General features: G+C 38.4%; 1 protein-coding gene across 1 annotated transcript in view; it reads left to right on the plus strand.

Annotated features, from left to right (window-relative positions):
- Window positions 1–15,679, plus strand: part of LOC136867422 (dipeptidase 1-like) — a 445,798-nt gene that overhangs the window by 294,939 nt on the left and 135,180 nt on the right. The window contains exon 5 of the mRNA XM_067144625.2: window positions 12,159–12,228. Coding sequence (XP_067000726.1) covers window positions 12,159–12,228 — 70 coding nt within the window. The remainder of the gene's footprint in view (window positions 1–12,158; window positions 12,229–15,679) is intronic.

Genomic DNA, 15,679 nt, shown 5'->3' on the forward strand with positions numbered 1-15,679 from the left:
AGCCTACGAAATCTGTGCCATGTTTATGTGTGTTTACCTATTAATATAGTTAGCAAATTTACTGAAAACATAAATGGGAATTTTAATTTTGGTGAGATTTACGAATTGTTTACTTTTTATGTTCTTAATACATTTTGCACCATAAAAATAAATTTCAATTAACATATAGAACTATTTTGACAAGTCGCTAGAAGATTTTTTTTTAATGAATCAAGCCTCTAAAATAATATGTTTAATACTTGCAGTAAAACATATTGTTACCTCTACTTTTAAACAAATGAGAGAAGTCTTTGTGTCGCACTGCACGCACATGTTAAAGCGTGTTATATCCACCAGAACACTGTGAATTTATCTTTCTACTTTACCTGTTGAGTTTTAGATGGTACTGTTCTAAAACTATATAATTATTTTATTAAAATCTATTCGCATGTAAAAAAAATGTTACTATGCATTTTATTTTCCAAAGCCCCCTCCCCTCCAAATCCTAACCCTATCCAAACAAATTCCTGGGTACGGCCTTGCATACTAGCCCTCTTTTCAACTTATTTTAGTCGGTATATGATGTGGAAATAGCCCAGTTTTACGACAATATGCCTTTCCCGACGCCAGACTTATGTGGAGGGGTATATTCAGTTGTGTGTGTTTCTGTGGTAGCTGGTAGTGTTCTGTGATGTGTGTAGATGATAGATAATTGAATTACTAAAAATAATAACGCCCACTCCCGAACCAAATTACTTAATCCTACGCAATTATAATGCCCGGCCTAGAATCGAACCCAGGACTTCCTGAATTGAAGGCCTGTTCACCGACCATTCAGCCAAAAAAATCCAACATTATTCATACACATGATAATTTTGTTTTGAATTTAGTCGATACAATGACAGTGTAAATAGTAATTCAAATAGTTAAGAATTCAGCTTTGGGAGAATGGCAGTACCGAGCGAATTGACCGTTCAGTTAGGGCAGTGCAGTAGCGAGCTTGCATTCTGGAGATAGTGGGTTCGAACCCCACTGACGCAGCCCTGAAGATAGTTTTCCGTCGGTTCCCATTTTCACAACGGGCTTTACCTTAATTAAGGTCGCGGCTGCTTCTTTCGCACTCCTAGCTCTTTCCTATCCCATCGTCGCCGTAAGTCGTATCTGCGACTTACAGCAACTTTAAAAAAAAGGGGGGGGGGAGCTTCAGAATGTTTTTCCGTCATTGGTACGCCATATTTATAAAGCCTTATTAAAACATCAGACCGAGCCAGTGTTGAAGCACGGTTTGTTTTGTTTGAGATCTAATGCATAAACCAAACCTGGCTATAATTAATTTTTCAGTATTAATCGAAATGGTTGGTGTTAATCTGGAAAAAGGCTTACATAAGCTAACGTTACAGTTCATAAACTTTATCTCCTCGCCACATTAATATATCAGTCTTCTTCCAGCTTGTCTGCCCGTGGCGAGGTATAAATCTGTCCAGCAAGGCCATCTCCGTGTTTTATGCATTAATAAATTTACATGTTCTACCTGCTTTTATTGTTGTTCCTTTCGGTCACTGTCTGTCAAACCGCCACGTTCACTGGATCTATGTTATTACACACTGCTCTATAGTCAGAGTGCATTTTACAGTAATTAAAGTTTCAGATCTGAAACCTTTTTGTATTTATGGTTGACGGATAAAACGATCACTTTAACCTTCCCCTCGACATTCAGACTATTTCTGTTTTCAGTAATTAAAATATATTATTCAAATTCTGGTTTGTTCAAAATTGATGACTTAATTCCTGTACACTGGAAAATATTTCTAAATTTGATGTGGAATATTTATTTTGTAGAAAATTGAGCACGTATATTAACGAGCCAATATATAGTGGGAATAAAATTAGGATGGTGTCCGTCTGTTTGTTTGTTCCGGATAGACTCTAAAACTACTGCACCGATTAACTGAAATTTGGTAAAGATATAGCTTGAAATCTTGAGTTATGCATGGGATATTTTTGATTTTGATCTACAGGCTGTATCCGTGATGGTGTTATAAATTTTCAGGGATGATGGTGGACGGCTAATGAATCAATTTGAGGTCAGTAGTCCGGAAATGCTCGAGTCAAAAGTTATTAACAGTTCAAGTAGTTTAACGTCCGACGCTGGAGTGTCGGATTTTCGTCCCGCAGTAGTTATTTAACATGCCGGGGTGATGTGAAGAGCCCTGCGTATGAGACATCTGTCGAGACTGGAGAGGATCTATTGGCAAGAATTTTCGGTGCCTGCTATGCTGTTCAAACGACACCGGAGATATTCGAACGGGCACGAAAGAACTTTGTGCGTCGATGCAATGTCTGCATTGACTCAGAAGGACGCCATTTGGAACATTTGTTGCTAATGGAGCAGCTTGTGAAATTTGTGCAGGTAAACTGTATTAAATGAGTAGAATGTTGTTTAACTTTTGACTCGATCGCTTCCGGAATACTGAAATTGATCCATTTGCAGTCCTCGATCATACCTGAACGTTTTTAACATCATCACACCCTGTATTTCACCGTTTAGGAAAAATGGGGATTTTCCAGTGGTATGTTCCAAATTTGGGCAATTTTTGCCCTACATCGACCAAAGTAACGGGTAAACTGTCGGTCATATGGAAAAGTGGATTCCACCACGTGGCCATGCAATTCAATTTACTAAAAGAGATATATGAATTTTCTTCGTAACTAATGGTTTTCGAGAAAATGCATTTTTTTGGTGTATTTTGGCTGTGGTTGCCGTGACTCGTTTCCCATGAAAGTCGTTCGTTTGTTAACAGACAAGCTGAAGAATTAGCGCGCTACTGTACGCAAAGCGTCTGGATTCTAAATTTGTATTGTTGAGATACCTAAGCGTGATTATCCATATTTGAAAACTACTGTGGTCTGTACTTTATCTATTCAGTTACTTTCATTAACATCCTCATTGTATTATATTTATGTCCCGTGTTCCTATCTGTTTAATATTGTTTAGTTTTAGGACTCATATTTCGTGGGTTTACGATTCTAATTTCATTTTGCTCATTATCTGGAGAACCAGTCATGGCCAGTTTTACATGGCGCCTTCTTGTGTGTCGATGGGACATAACCTATACATGGTGTACCAGAAATATAACGACAAAAAAATCAGGGATGTTCTTTGTGTTACTTTAAGAACGATGGTGCAATCGGATTGGCAAAGATATTTATACTTTCCGAGATAATGAGGTTACTTATTACTTCCGGGAACGCAATTCAAATTGACGAACTTGCCATATTTGCTCTGCCAGAAAGCCAGCCGCTGCCTGTCGCTGTGCGTCAGAGGATGGAAGGGAGGGGAAGTGGGTGACGGAAGTAATGCTCGGAGCTTTTCGCGTAGTCTCTTCTCAGCTCCAGTAGGAAGTGTACAGTTCGTTCTGCACAAATTGACTATTATACGAACCCCGCAAAAAGAGAAGATGAAATTTTACCACGAATACAGGCAGCTTTCCAGGTCGTTCACCACACACCATGCACCCTGAACAGAGTCCAAAGGTCTCTACTACACCGTTGTGAACTGCGCATCGAAGTGAGAGGGGGACATATTGAGCATCTACTGTAATTAAAAAAATTGGGCATATTGTTTCCTTCGTTCAGTATTTCATTTACAATGTTGTGATATGATACGATATATGATACTTTATTATTTTTCTCTAGATCTACAGTAATAATACCCATTTGATCCTTTAAATGAGAAAAATAACATGTTCAGCCCATGCCAAAATTCACTCTTTCAAACTCTACATACTGTACAGAAAAAAGAAAAGAAAAAGAAAACACGCAGAGAACAAAAATGAGGAAACAAAACAATATTAATAAGAAAGAAGAAAAGAAAAAATCAAACGTACTCCATGGACATGCCATGAAATTCCTCGGATACTCCGGAAACGTAACCCCTAAACTGAGGGTCACCACGGTAGTCATCCTCGGCCCTTTCATGCCACGTCCAACGTCTTTGCTGAATATTCCTGTTGTCTTCCCAGAATGTGTAGTTTAAATAAACATAATTAAAGGACATAATAAAGTTGAAATAAAATCAGTAGTATTAAGAATGTCAAAGGCCTTCATGCCTTGCATCTTCGAACATGTTAAATAATATAGAACGTTACGGCAACTAACAAACGATCTGGTGCATTCCTTAAGTGACAAGTGTGTCTTAGTTACAGTGTGTTCTTGTACTATGTATGCAGTTACGGCTGTTTAATAAACAAAGTGCGGATGTTGCTTGTAAGAGTCAAGGACAATCCTGTACAAGTCGAACGAGGAAACTTGTGGACACGCGCGAAGCATTATCTCTGTCTCCACCCTAGTTCCCCTCCCACTCGTTCTTTTCCGTGAAGCACGACAGCAGCTTGCACTCTTGAGTAATAATTACGGAGAGTTCGTCATTTTGAATCGCCCGCCCGGAAGCAACAAAGTAACCTCAATTTGACGAAAATAACATTTTATCCGCCATTCCGATTGTGCCATCGTTCTTAGCCAAACACGAAATGCATCCCTGAGTTTTTTTGTCGGTATAGTTGTGATATACCCCGAATACAGTGTGGTCGGACACAACGTAAATGGGGTACACGTGCGTAAAAGGGTTGGTCATACTGATAAATCATTTGAAAAAAATATTGGTATCTCATGCCGTCTTCAAGGATACCGCGCAGGATCGAAAAACAGTGGACCAGGTATTCTATAGAGACCTCATTATTACAATAATCGTACGGAAATTGCGCAGTTTATGTCGCGTTCGAAACTTACCCCTCCAACGATAAAGATCCGGCAAGTTGGAGCTACAGCCCGCACCGCGGCGGAGTCACTTGTCCTTTTGCAAAGACACTTTAGAGATCATCGAATTTCTAATGGAATTCCATTTCCGTACCCTTCTTGCTTCCTGGACGTTACAAGCCCAGCTGACTACATATCGGGCACTCTGAAAAAAATATGTTTTTAAAGACCTACCAAATATTCCCAAATTCCGGGAGAAGATAACGCTATCTTTTTATCCTTACAGCAACCTATGTTCATGAACATATTCAAAAAAATTATGAACAATGTGTGGCACGTGATGGTACATATTTTGAACACATACTGTACCAGTGCAATTACAGAAACTTCATGCGGCGTTTGTTTTGCCGCGTACTGTTTGTGCTTTTAAAAAAATAAGTAAAACAATATTATTATTACACCCCCCGTGTTTAATTTCAAATATTTGAAATGTACGACGACTTTCCTCCTCATTTTATGTCATTGAAAATAATATTAATATAAAAGGAAATAGGAGTACGCAAAAATGACATAAAAAGGACTTCATCATGAGATAAGGTTCACAGTGAAAAGGTGATGGTGTAAATTGTTTGGCCTTCACTGACGACATAACAATCCTCTCTGGAAGTAAAGAGACTGCATTAGAACTAATCAATCTTCTGAAAGAAATAGCAGGGCACGTTGGACTTGTGGTATGTTTTGAGAAGACTAACTTCATGACTAGTATTAGAGATTCGCTCACAGTGCTAAATGCAGAGTACGACGAAATCAACAAAGTTAATAACATCAAATACCTAGGTGAAAAAATTTACATTAATGGATTCGATGAGGAAACAAACAGACCAAGAGCAAGAAAACTGAAACTAGTATACCAACTCCCTAAAGATATCTATAATAAGAATAATCTCTCAAGGAAAACTAAAATCAAACACTACAACACAGTAATACCATCAGAGAGTCTGTATGCCACACAATGCATATTCTCTGTGAAAACCGGTAAAATACAAGTAGAAGAGATACAGAAAAATGAAGGGGAATTATTGAGGAAAATCTGAGGACCATTGAAAAAACGGAGGAAGGAGAGGTTAGACAAAGGAGAAATAAAGATCTATAAAGGACGAGGTGAATGAAAGAATTTCAGACACGAACAGAAAAAAGGAGATTAAAACTTTTCGTCACATAAAGGGGATGGATAACAGTAGATTCACAAAACGAGTGTTTGTCCATTATTTGGTACGTCTCATATCTTACCTCTTATGTCCGCAACCCGCCTTAGAGAAATGTTAGGAAGATGGCAGCATGCATCAGGGTACACCTCGTCACGAGTAGCGTGATGCCGCGCCTTTTCTTTTGTGGACTCGATATCAAGAGGGCTGTGTGTTAGAAACCTCTGTATCTTTGCTTTAGTGCTGTTACTGTTGTATCATAATAAACTCGGTTATGTTGTGTGTAACTGCTCGTCTATTTTTACCACCGTGCCAAGAACCATGGTTGAAAGAGCAAGAATGACAACTAGAGGATCCAAGGAGTAAGAAACAATATATATGGAAGAGTTTGGAATAGTAGACGATATAACACAAAACTTTCATGAGATTCATATACAATTGCAAGTGTTTCCAATATATGAAAAAGAGGTAAGGTAATCACATCTGAAAGAATTAAGAACTACTGGAAGTCAAGAAAAGAAGAAACAAGATGAACAAAAACTTTCCCTACTGCTTAGATAGCGAAAATAGAAAAGAAGAAGATAAACTATGGATGGCATAATGTGAATGAATTAGTGAATAATAAATAGAAGTTGAATTTTTTCCCTAACTTTATGCCATCGAAAAATATCAGTGGTACACTTTTGAAAGCGCAATGAGATTGAAACAGTGGATAATAAACTGGAGAAAGATAACGTCCAGTATGTTGTAAATTGTACGGACATATGGTTGGATGAGCCCGGGAGAGCATCTGCCAGTGAGCTAATATGATGGATTACTACACCTGGTACCTGGATATTAGATCAGGGAGAGGATGTATCAGAAGCTAATATGAACATGGCAATGTTTTGTTCCACTAGCAAAGTGTGTTCATTTTACAATAAACACCCACACACAAGCGCACAGACCGCTACTAGCATTATTACAACATCTATGTAACTCTGATCATCTCCATTCAGAGATTACATAACTATACCTCAGATGTTTATTCTAGCGGATTAACAACACAGAATGTATTTCTGAATATATTTATGAGTGGGAGAGACTGGCTGAATCCACAGTATTAAGGCAAAAATTGAATATGGCCGGTTTTGAGAATAATAAGCAAGATACTATTTATAAACTGGAACAAATAGAATATTTGTCTTGCTTCAAGTATCTCGGAAAAATCATACAACTATCTGGACTCGACAATAAGGCAATTTAGAAAGAGCCACCAAACTCCAGAAGCTGTACAGAGTAATATGGAATCGCTGCAATTAAAGAGTAACATCGCTTAATGCAAAACGTCATTAGACAGTTGTTTTGCAAAAACCATTATACGCCTTCAAAACCACATCTCTAAAATTCCACTCTAAAATTAATGACGAAAAATCTTAGGAACATATGTAGTCCCAATCATGTAGATGGCATATGAATTATAAGAAAAACTACAGAACAGTACACAGCAACAAGTAAGTTTACTGGGACCGTACGTAGGAGACGCTAGGAATCCTATGGCACATCTATAGAATGGACAATAATAGTTTAACTAAAATTCTGTAATAAATTCAACGAAAGTCAAGATCAAATGGTTAGAAGAAATTAAGCGTGATTTACAAGAAATAAATGCCACAGAGGATACCATCAGGAATCATAAAGCTTTTTGAACTCTGCCTGCAAATCATACATTCACGGAGAAAGCTAAAATGAAAACTGGAAAATAATGGACAGGAGAAGGAAAGAATCAACACAGCTGTTTCATGAAGAGATTTTGTGAGAAGACGACGAAGTCACAAGGACTCATGTCTGGTGAGTACGGAGGGTGTTCCACCGCTGCAATAAGAGCTTGACACTGTTTGAGTCATGACAACACGATAGGGCGATCGTCCCGCAATAAATGTGGACGTTTCCGCCGCCATAGCCGGAAGTAGATGTCGCTCCAGAAATCGGTGACAGTAGTCACTATTGACGGTATGTCCCTCACGCACAGCATGAGTAAGAATAACACATAACACACACGTAGTCATATGCCACAATCAACATAAGCTTCACCCGACTGGGCCATTGTCGACATTTCTTTGGACGTGGCGAACCTGGGTGACGCCATTCATTCGATTGACGCTTTAATTCAGGCCCGTAGGCTCGTGTCCACGTCTCATCAATGGTAACAATACGCTGCAGAAGTGCGTCTCCTTCGTTGTGGTATCTGGATGCCAGCCAGTGCATACCGCTGACCTTTCTACACGTCGGTGAATTGATGTGGAACCCAACGGGGCGCAATTTTCCTCATATTAAAACACTTTGCCAGAAGAAGAAGAAGAAGAAGAAGAAGCTAACAAGTTCAACCGCGCTCTTTGATTGGGTATAATGAAGAAAGAAAACATACCATCAGTAAAATAGATTAGTTACGTTACATTTAATTAGTACTTCCAAACAATATTGTAGATTATTTTTCAACTAGCATGTACCCGCGGCTTCGGCCGAGTTTATTAATTCATCCATTAGATGTTTTAACACCATATATTTGAAAGCAAAATAAAAGCATTATATTTATTAACACATATAGCTTTTACACAATCGCGCGAATATTATTTTACATTTTATTTTACTCTCATTAATTTAGATACCGGGTTGCTGGATGTTACAAATAATTTTAAAACAATATAAAAGGGCTTATTGTATATGAAACTAACTATATGAACCCGCCGTTGTAGACACTCCCGGACGGACGCGGATGGTCGATGCTGAGCGCGGCGCTCACCTATTGTACAGGGTGTGATTAAGAAAATGTTTATGAAATATTTCTGATTCTTTTGCGTTTTCTTTGTATTCTCTTTTTTACCTTATTCCCACTTTTTATTAAGAGTTTAATGCAAGGAAGTATGCATGTGTTTATTTCTTACAGTTTCATCTTACATTGAGCTTATAACATACAAGGAAATGGAATGGAAACTATCAATTTATTAACGTACACAATAGAAATGAACGACAAACAAACATTTTAGACTTAACAGTAAAACATACTGCTGTTTCAACGTTATATTTGTCTATCATTAGTAGTGGCAATATTGTGTTATTTTTTTTTTTACAAATAACCGACTACACAACGTTCATTTAAAATAAAGTAATAATTAAAATAAATATTACCACTTATCTAAGCTATAAACTAGCCATTCAAACACATCAGTAGTTTGAGAATCGCATTTCTTTAAGATCCAGCTGTCTCAATAGATGTCAATATTTTCGGTGGCTGTCCCTTTGTTGCCATTGCACAGATGACAAGAGTGTTATTGTGTGCTCCCCACAAATTGGTGACACACATTTTACACATCTGACAGTCAAAAATATATTTTTTCTTTGGGAAAAAACACATTTTTCCTTTCACCAGTTCTGCAATAATGCTGGCGCCCCATTTTCAGTTTCAAGATACTTCCTAATTTTAAGTCGCAGATCGTTTTTCAGACCATTATGTGAGGCATTTACAGTCATGTGTGTCTTTATGATATCTAGGCCCAAGGTTTTGAGGTATTTTCTTCTTGAGAGCTTTTCTCCAGTATTGCAACTCGGAAATGATTTTGAATTTGTCCCACCAATGTCAAAAAGAGAAGAAAGTATTCTAACATGCCACCGAAATGAAATTATTGCAACTGACTACTCAGACTTCATGCGATCGACGACATCCACTCCGTCTTTGGCAAGGTTTCAGAAAGTCACAACAATAGGTTTTTAGGTTCCCGAAAGCTTCATCAATCTCATCAGAATCATGTATCGTCAATAGAAGGGTGACATTCCGATATTTCTTAGGAGCCTAAGACACGACCAGTTTCTAAAGTTAATTGCCTCTTGTTTTTCTTCAATGTTTCTACGACCATCAAATTATTTTGAGTAGCCAACTCGTTTGCAACTGGCATGGAGGAGAGCCAATTGTCTATTGTCACGTTCCCACCAGTGCCTTGAATTGGTCAAGTCATCCTCTCCACAACAGCATTTGGTGTGTTATCCAAATGAAAAGTCCCTCTGGTTTATTTCCACAGTGCACTTCAATATTGTGTGTATAAAACATTCTGGCATCTACTACAGTAAACATTTCTAACCGTATTTTGCCATATTGTTTGGCATGTACTTCCGGAAAAATACATTCCTCCAAAAGATTCTAACATTTCGTCCAGTGTAACATAAACTCTTACGCTGTAGTTATTCAAAGATCTCTGCACAAATTCATCAAATACCTTCCTTCAGAGCGCCAGTTTGTCAAGTGCTTTACTGCTTTGTATCATGATTTCATCATCAAAGCGAAGGGCTATAGGCAATAAATAAAATCGTCTCTAACTCATGACAAGACGAAATATTTCAGGCACAGTTTCATCTTTTTCCCGCAAATCTAACCTGTTTACCTGGGAAGATTTCATCACCCCAGTTTTTATTATTTTATTAGGTTTTTTTAGTTTCCGTACTTTTCTGCTGCCACATTCATTCCTGATTCATCTGATGTCCTCTCTGTTACTTCTTACGCACACCCGATGTGATAGAACATCTTGATTGGAGCACGACCGACTTGATGCGTCGCTCTAGCTAGCTCCTTAGCGCAGCCTGGATCCAGTCGGCCGTGCTTGGAGATTAATGTTGTCGTCAGCTCCCGCTTGGGGCGCTGTGCTAGCATACAACCAGACACCTGGTGACGAATGAGCGTACCACTACAGCTCCAACGGTATAGCATTCTTAAATTCAAACCCTCAATACTGCAGAAGTCTTTCTCGTGAACCGTCAAGATATTTTCTGAAGGCGCGGAGCAACTTTCTCTGCGAAATGTAAAGAGTTATACCTTGTTTTCGTGACACGGCTTAAGCCCGAAAATCCTTACCATGTCTACAAGTATGGGCCATGAAAGCATCACCGTAAGAAAATAGTTGATAGCATATTTGCATTCAAATATCATATTTTATTTTTATGTATCTATAACAAACATATTGATGTGATTGACATCCTTCTTTCCCTGAAATCAAAAGACGGGCATTTTAAGGAAAGCTTTATGGATCCCAGTTATTACCGGTAATGTTGATAGTGGGAGGTTAATTTCAACATATTGCAATATAATGTCCGACAAGAGAGCAGCTCTGAATCCCACTAGTATGGAACTCTTGGTGTCTCCGTATTTTTCAAATTGACGTTTAAATTATGCACGTAGGCTACGCGCTACTTGTTTGGCAGGAAAAATTATTTTCAAACGGAAAGTATCTCACGTACCAGTAATCTACCGACACGCGGCTGACGAAGCACCTTCAAATACTGAGCCAAGTTCGAACGTGCTAAATTAGGCTCAGAAGGCCAGCGCACTATTATCTCTGCTAATCAGATCTGCAAGCCACATTTTGCTCTGTTCTGGGCCAACAGACAAATTTAGAATTATTGCAACCATTTTTCCATGGCAAAATGCGATAGACATAACGTACAGTTTTCAAAAAAGCTTTCTAACGTGGTTGGAGCGTCCATAATCGTACTACAAGAAATGGACGTGTTTTAATACTGGCTGGATTTTCTATATTACTCTTACCAAATTGACAAGTAACCCCCGATTGGCCGAAGAATACTAACTACTTATGCTCAATTCCCTTTGTCATTTCCATCTTCAATTCCCACTTTATTCTCCTTCTAGTATAAGAGTAGGAGGGCAAAGTATGTTATAAAACAATGGGTGCTGCGTCAGAATTCTCCTACGCTTTTCGCAGGAAATTTGAAATTTTGGCTGAGTCAGCTTCATTTTGGTGCAATCACAAGTTATTGACCCCTAGTCAATGACATCATCATGACGTCAAAACTTAACTTCCTGGGCTGGCTGACTCAGCAATATTTCAAATTTCCTGCCAAAAGCGTGGGAAATTGCTGACGCAATACCCATTGTTTTAGAACATACTTTGCCCTACTACTTTTAAACATTCTTTAGTGTTCGTAAATGCATGTTCGAAGGAAATGATTAAATGAACGACCCATTCAAGGTAGCACTGTAGATGGAAGCAATTTGTAGTATTCTTTCGTACGACGTCACTGTGATATTCGACGTCACCTCCTTACACGGAATTTGTCTTATGTAACTTTTAAATATTTATAAATATTATCTTCTACCAAAAGTACAGTATTCCCTTGAATGGGTGTAAGAGATGCTAAGTCCCGCCAGTATGGCTGATTGTTTGTCTCTGTTAGGGCAGACTGCTCCATAGCGGACGAGCCTGGTCGCCTTCCTAACCTCGGAGGACTCTCCCACTTCGGAACGGTGAGTAAACACAATACTTTTAATTTACATAAAGTTTCTTTTCGCTCCTGTACTAATATGTATTTTAGGAAGTCTATTGCATGTACATCTGTTAATTCTGAATTTTGTAAAGAATTTATCAGTTACAGGTCATCTCGGGATCATATTAGTGATTTTAACTTTTATGTTTGTTTGTTTGTTTGATTGATTGATCGTTCGTTTACTGGTTTTTATTCATCCTCCTTCATGCAGAAATATTTGAATGTATTTTAAACAAAGTTCATATTACGAATTTTTTCACCGAGGAGCTCGTTTCAAGGTATAAGTGATTTCGAAATCAGTCAGTACACTTGAGGTTATAGAAAGATAAAAACTATTATTTAATGCATTTTGATACAGTTTTATTTTCTGTTAACATTTTAGCCTCTTTGTAAAACGCCCGTTAATTTTAAACAGTTATTTTCCAGATCAATTTCTTGCTTATTCTTGGAATTACAGAGCAAATTAGTATTTTTTTGGTGCTTGAGTGGCTGGTTCTCTCGCGGCTCGGCTGTTAGTCTGTCTGATGTTGTTCCGTTGCTGTCAATGTAGTCACCCGGTGCCATGTCTGTTGATATTTGTGATGTAAACTCGGTAACAACAATTGCACACTGACTGACTATTGCTGATTTTTAAGGAACCTACAAATAGAGTGCAGAAATTTTCGAATTTACAATATGCTATGAACATCGAGATACGTCATTATAATAAGCTAAGTGACGACGGAAACACGTATTGCACGAAAAAAATGAAGAAAATTTTAAATGTGGGAATGAATAACAAGAAAGTTTAATATGTATGTATGGAAACACGCTTCGATTGAAAGTTTCATTTGGACTACGACACATCAGAAACGTGCCACGCCTTGCAGGCCCACCCATCACATTGGAATCTTGACGGTTCGCCATGTCTGAATTCCAGAATATGATTGAAAATTTGTTATTCGTAATTTTTAATTTTATATTTAAGCTAATATCTAACGTTTTGTGAAACTTCCATACAAACAGCATATCATGTGTTAATTTATTATCATTGTGTTATTCTTATAGGCCTACAGATATAAACGCTTTAATCTCTTCTGCTGTGTAATAAAATGTATCAAATTTTACAATCTCGTCTTATTTATGCTGTGCATTTAAAGCACTGGTTTATAATCAATTAAAATGTCTCAATAATTAGCCAGGTACTTTTTCGAACCTATTATTTATAGATTTTTTCGTAGGGATACATTAAACTTTTAGCCGTAGGTGAGGGGAGCTATCTTACAAACTCATAATGGTTTGCGAATCTCTGCTAAAGATAGTTGTAATATTATCTCGATGTCCGACTCGTTGGACGAATGGTCAGCGTACTGGCCTTCGGTTCAGAGGGTCCAGGGTTCGATTCCCGGCCGGGTAGGGGATTTTAACCATCATTGGTTAATTCCAGTGGCTTGGGGGCTGGATGTTTGTGCTGTCCCCGACATCCCTACAACTCGCACACCACACATAACACTATCCTCCACAACAATAACACGCAGTTACCTACACATGGCAGATGCCGCCCACCCTCATAGGAGGGTCTGCCTTACAAGGGGTGCACTCGGCTGGGAATAGCCACACGAAATTATATTATTGTATCTCGATTAGAAACAGAACAAATAAAATATGGACCGGCTGCAGTCTCAAATATGGATCTATCGACAACCTGGTTAGCCTTGATCGTTAAGGCGTCAAATAATTATGGCCTGTCACCGTGCTTATCCGGTTCGAGTCCCACTGGTAGATAATATCACCATCAGAATATTGGCCGGGAACGTAGGAGAGGTAGCTATATACAGTTTCTAATCAGAGTATTACGTGCCAAAAGCCTCAATTCAATTCCAAACCTACACGCAGTTTCCACATGGAATACGGGCGTGTGATGCTGTAGATGGTGATTCTCTTGTCGGATGGGGACGTTAATATCTTGAGCAGACCCATTGGCGTCGAATGGAAATACATGCGCAAGGCGAGCCAAAAATTCTCCCGGACACTCCCGGCACTAAATGCCATACGATAAATAAAACACATTTAAAATGATTTCTTACGTTGAAATATAACTTGATTTCACGTATATGAAAGCAGAAATAAATAAATTATCACGAAGAGTTCGTATTTTTTAAAATATATCTTACTTACTTGGTTTTAACTAAGAAATGATTAAGAAACTAATTTTTATCTTATCTTCAGCTCCCTCTGTGCCTCAGTGGTAGAGTGCCCGCCTCCGGCTCCCAAGATAGCGGGTTCAGTCCCGGCAGATATAGTTGTATATTTTGTATATTGTGTACGACGTCGGCATGTATCTCTGCTGACACACTTGGTGTTCACCCGATAAAATTCATTAAAACTCGGCCATAGACACCCAAGAGAGCTTCGGTTTACTCTGCCATCTAGTAGACTTACAGTGAAGCGGAACGTCGAATTTGACAAGTAGCAGCCAGTTGGCGTCAGATTAAAATGCTTGCAAGCGGTAGGCTTCCACTAGCTGATCACACAAGTCGACTCCTCCCATGTGCTGGACAGTCAACTTCTATTTTGTTCCAACGATTCGCCTTGATTTCAGATTGAATCCCAGAGCATTTTGAAGCCAATACCATTCACTGGTTGTCCTTCCATTCAGCTACAACCATGGCATCATCTGATCGAACATACTGGTGATTTTCACATTTTCCTGTCTTTGTCTACTTTAATTTAACATGTCCAATTCTATTCACCATGATCGTACCAGTACTTTTACGACCTTTTTCTTGAAGCCTTTCCAGGAGAGTCAAAGTAGTAAAATATCTATCGAAATAAATTAAACTACCCTGTGATAAGGAACGAACAATTCTCATGACAACTGCAGGCCCTAAACCTAGGTTCTTCTCAGGAAGTGGAGTACTAGCGCCTTGGTAAAACTAAAAATATAAAACAATACCAGAAGCTGAGGTCACTACTAATTATTTTAACCCTACTGGCCTTGGTTTATTTTTCACACACTATATCAGTTTACAGCGTCCTGTGAAAGGGATCATTTTCTCATCAATGGAGTAATAACCAAACTGCATTAATAACAGCCTGCACCTTCCAAGGACTATTACTACTTGCCTCTTCTGGTGGTACGACTATGTTGACAAAATAAAGTTTTGTTCATAAAGCAAGAAACCTATCTCTAGACATGCACCCTGATATGATTTTCATAGATATACCCTGTTCCCAATACATTGGCAACCTTGAATAGGGAATGCATCCCATTAATAAATTCATCCCAATAAACTTATTTAGTTCTATGCAGTCAGTTTCTAAGTATTTCCGAGTTTTTGCTACAGAATACATTTTGGTGTATTGTGATCCTAATTCTAATAAGTCATCCGTGAAGTAGTCCCTTATATACTGCAGTGGTGTTCTCACAGGTGGTGCGTTCTAGGAGGAGA

The sequence above is a fragment of the Anabrus simplex genome, chromosome 3, assembly GCF_040414725.1.
Source record: "Anabrus simplex isolate iqAnaSimp1 chromosome 3, ASM4041472v1, whole genome shotgun sequence".
NCBI classification, from domain to species: Eukaryota; Metazoa; Arthropoda; class Insecta; order Orthoptera; family Tettigoniidae; genus Anabrus; species Anabrus simplex.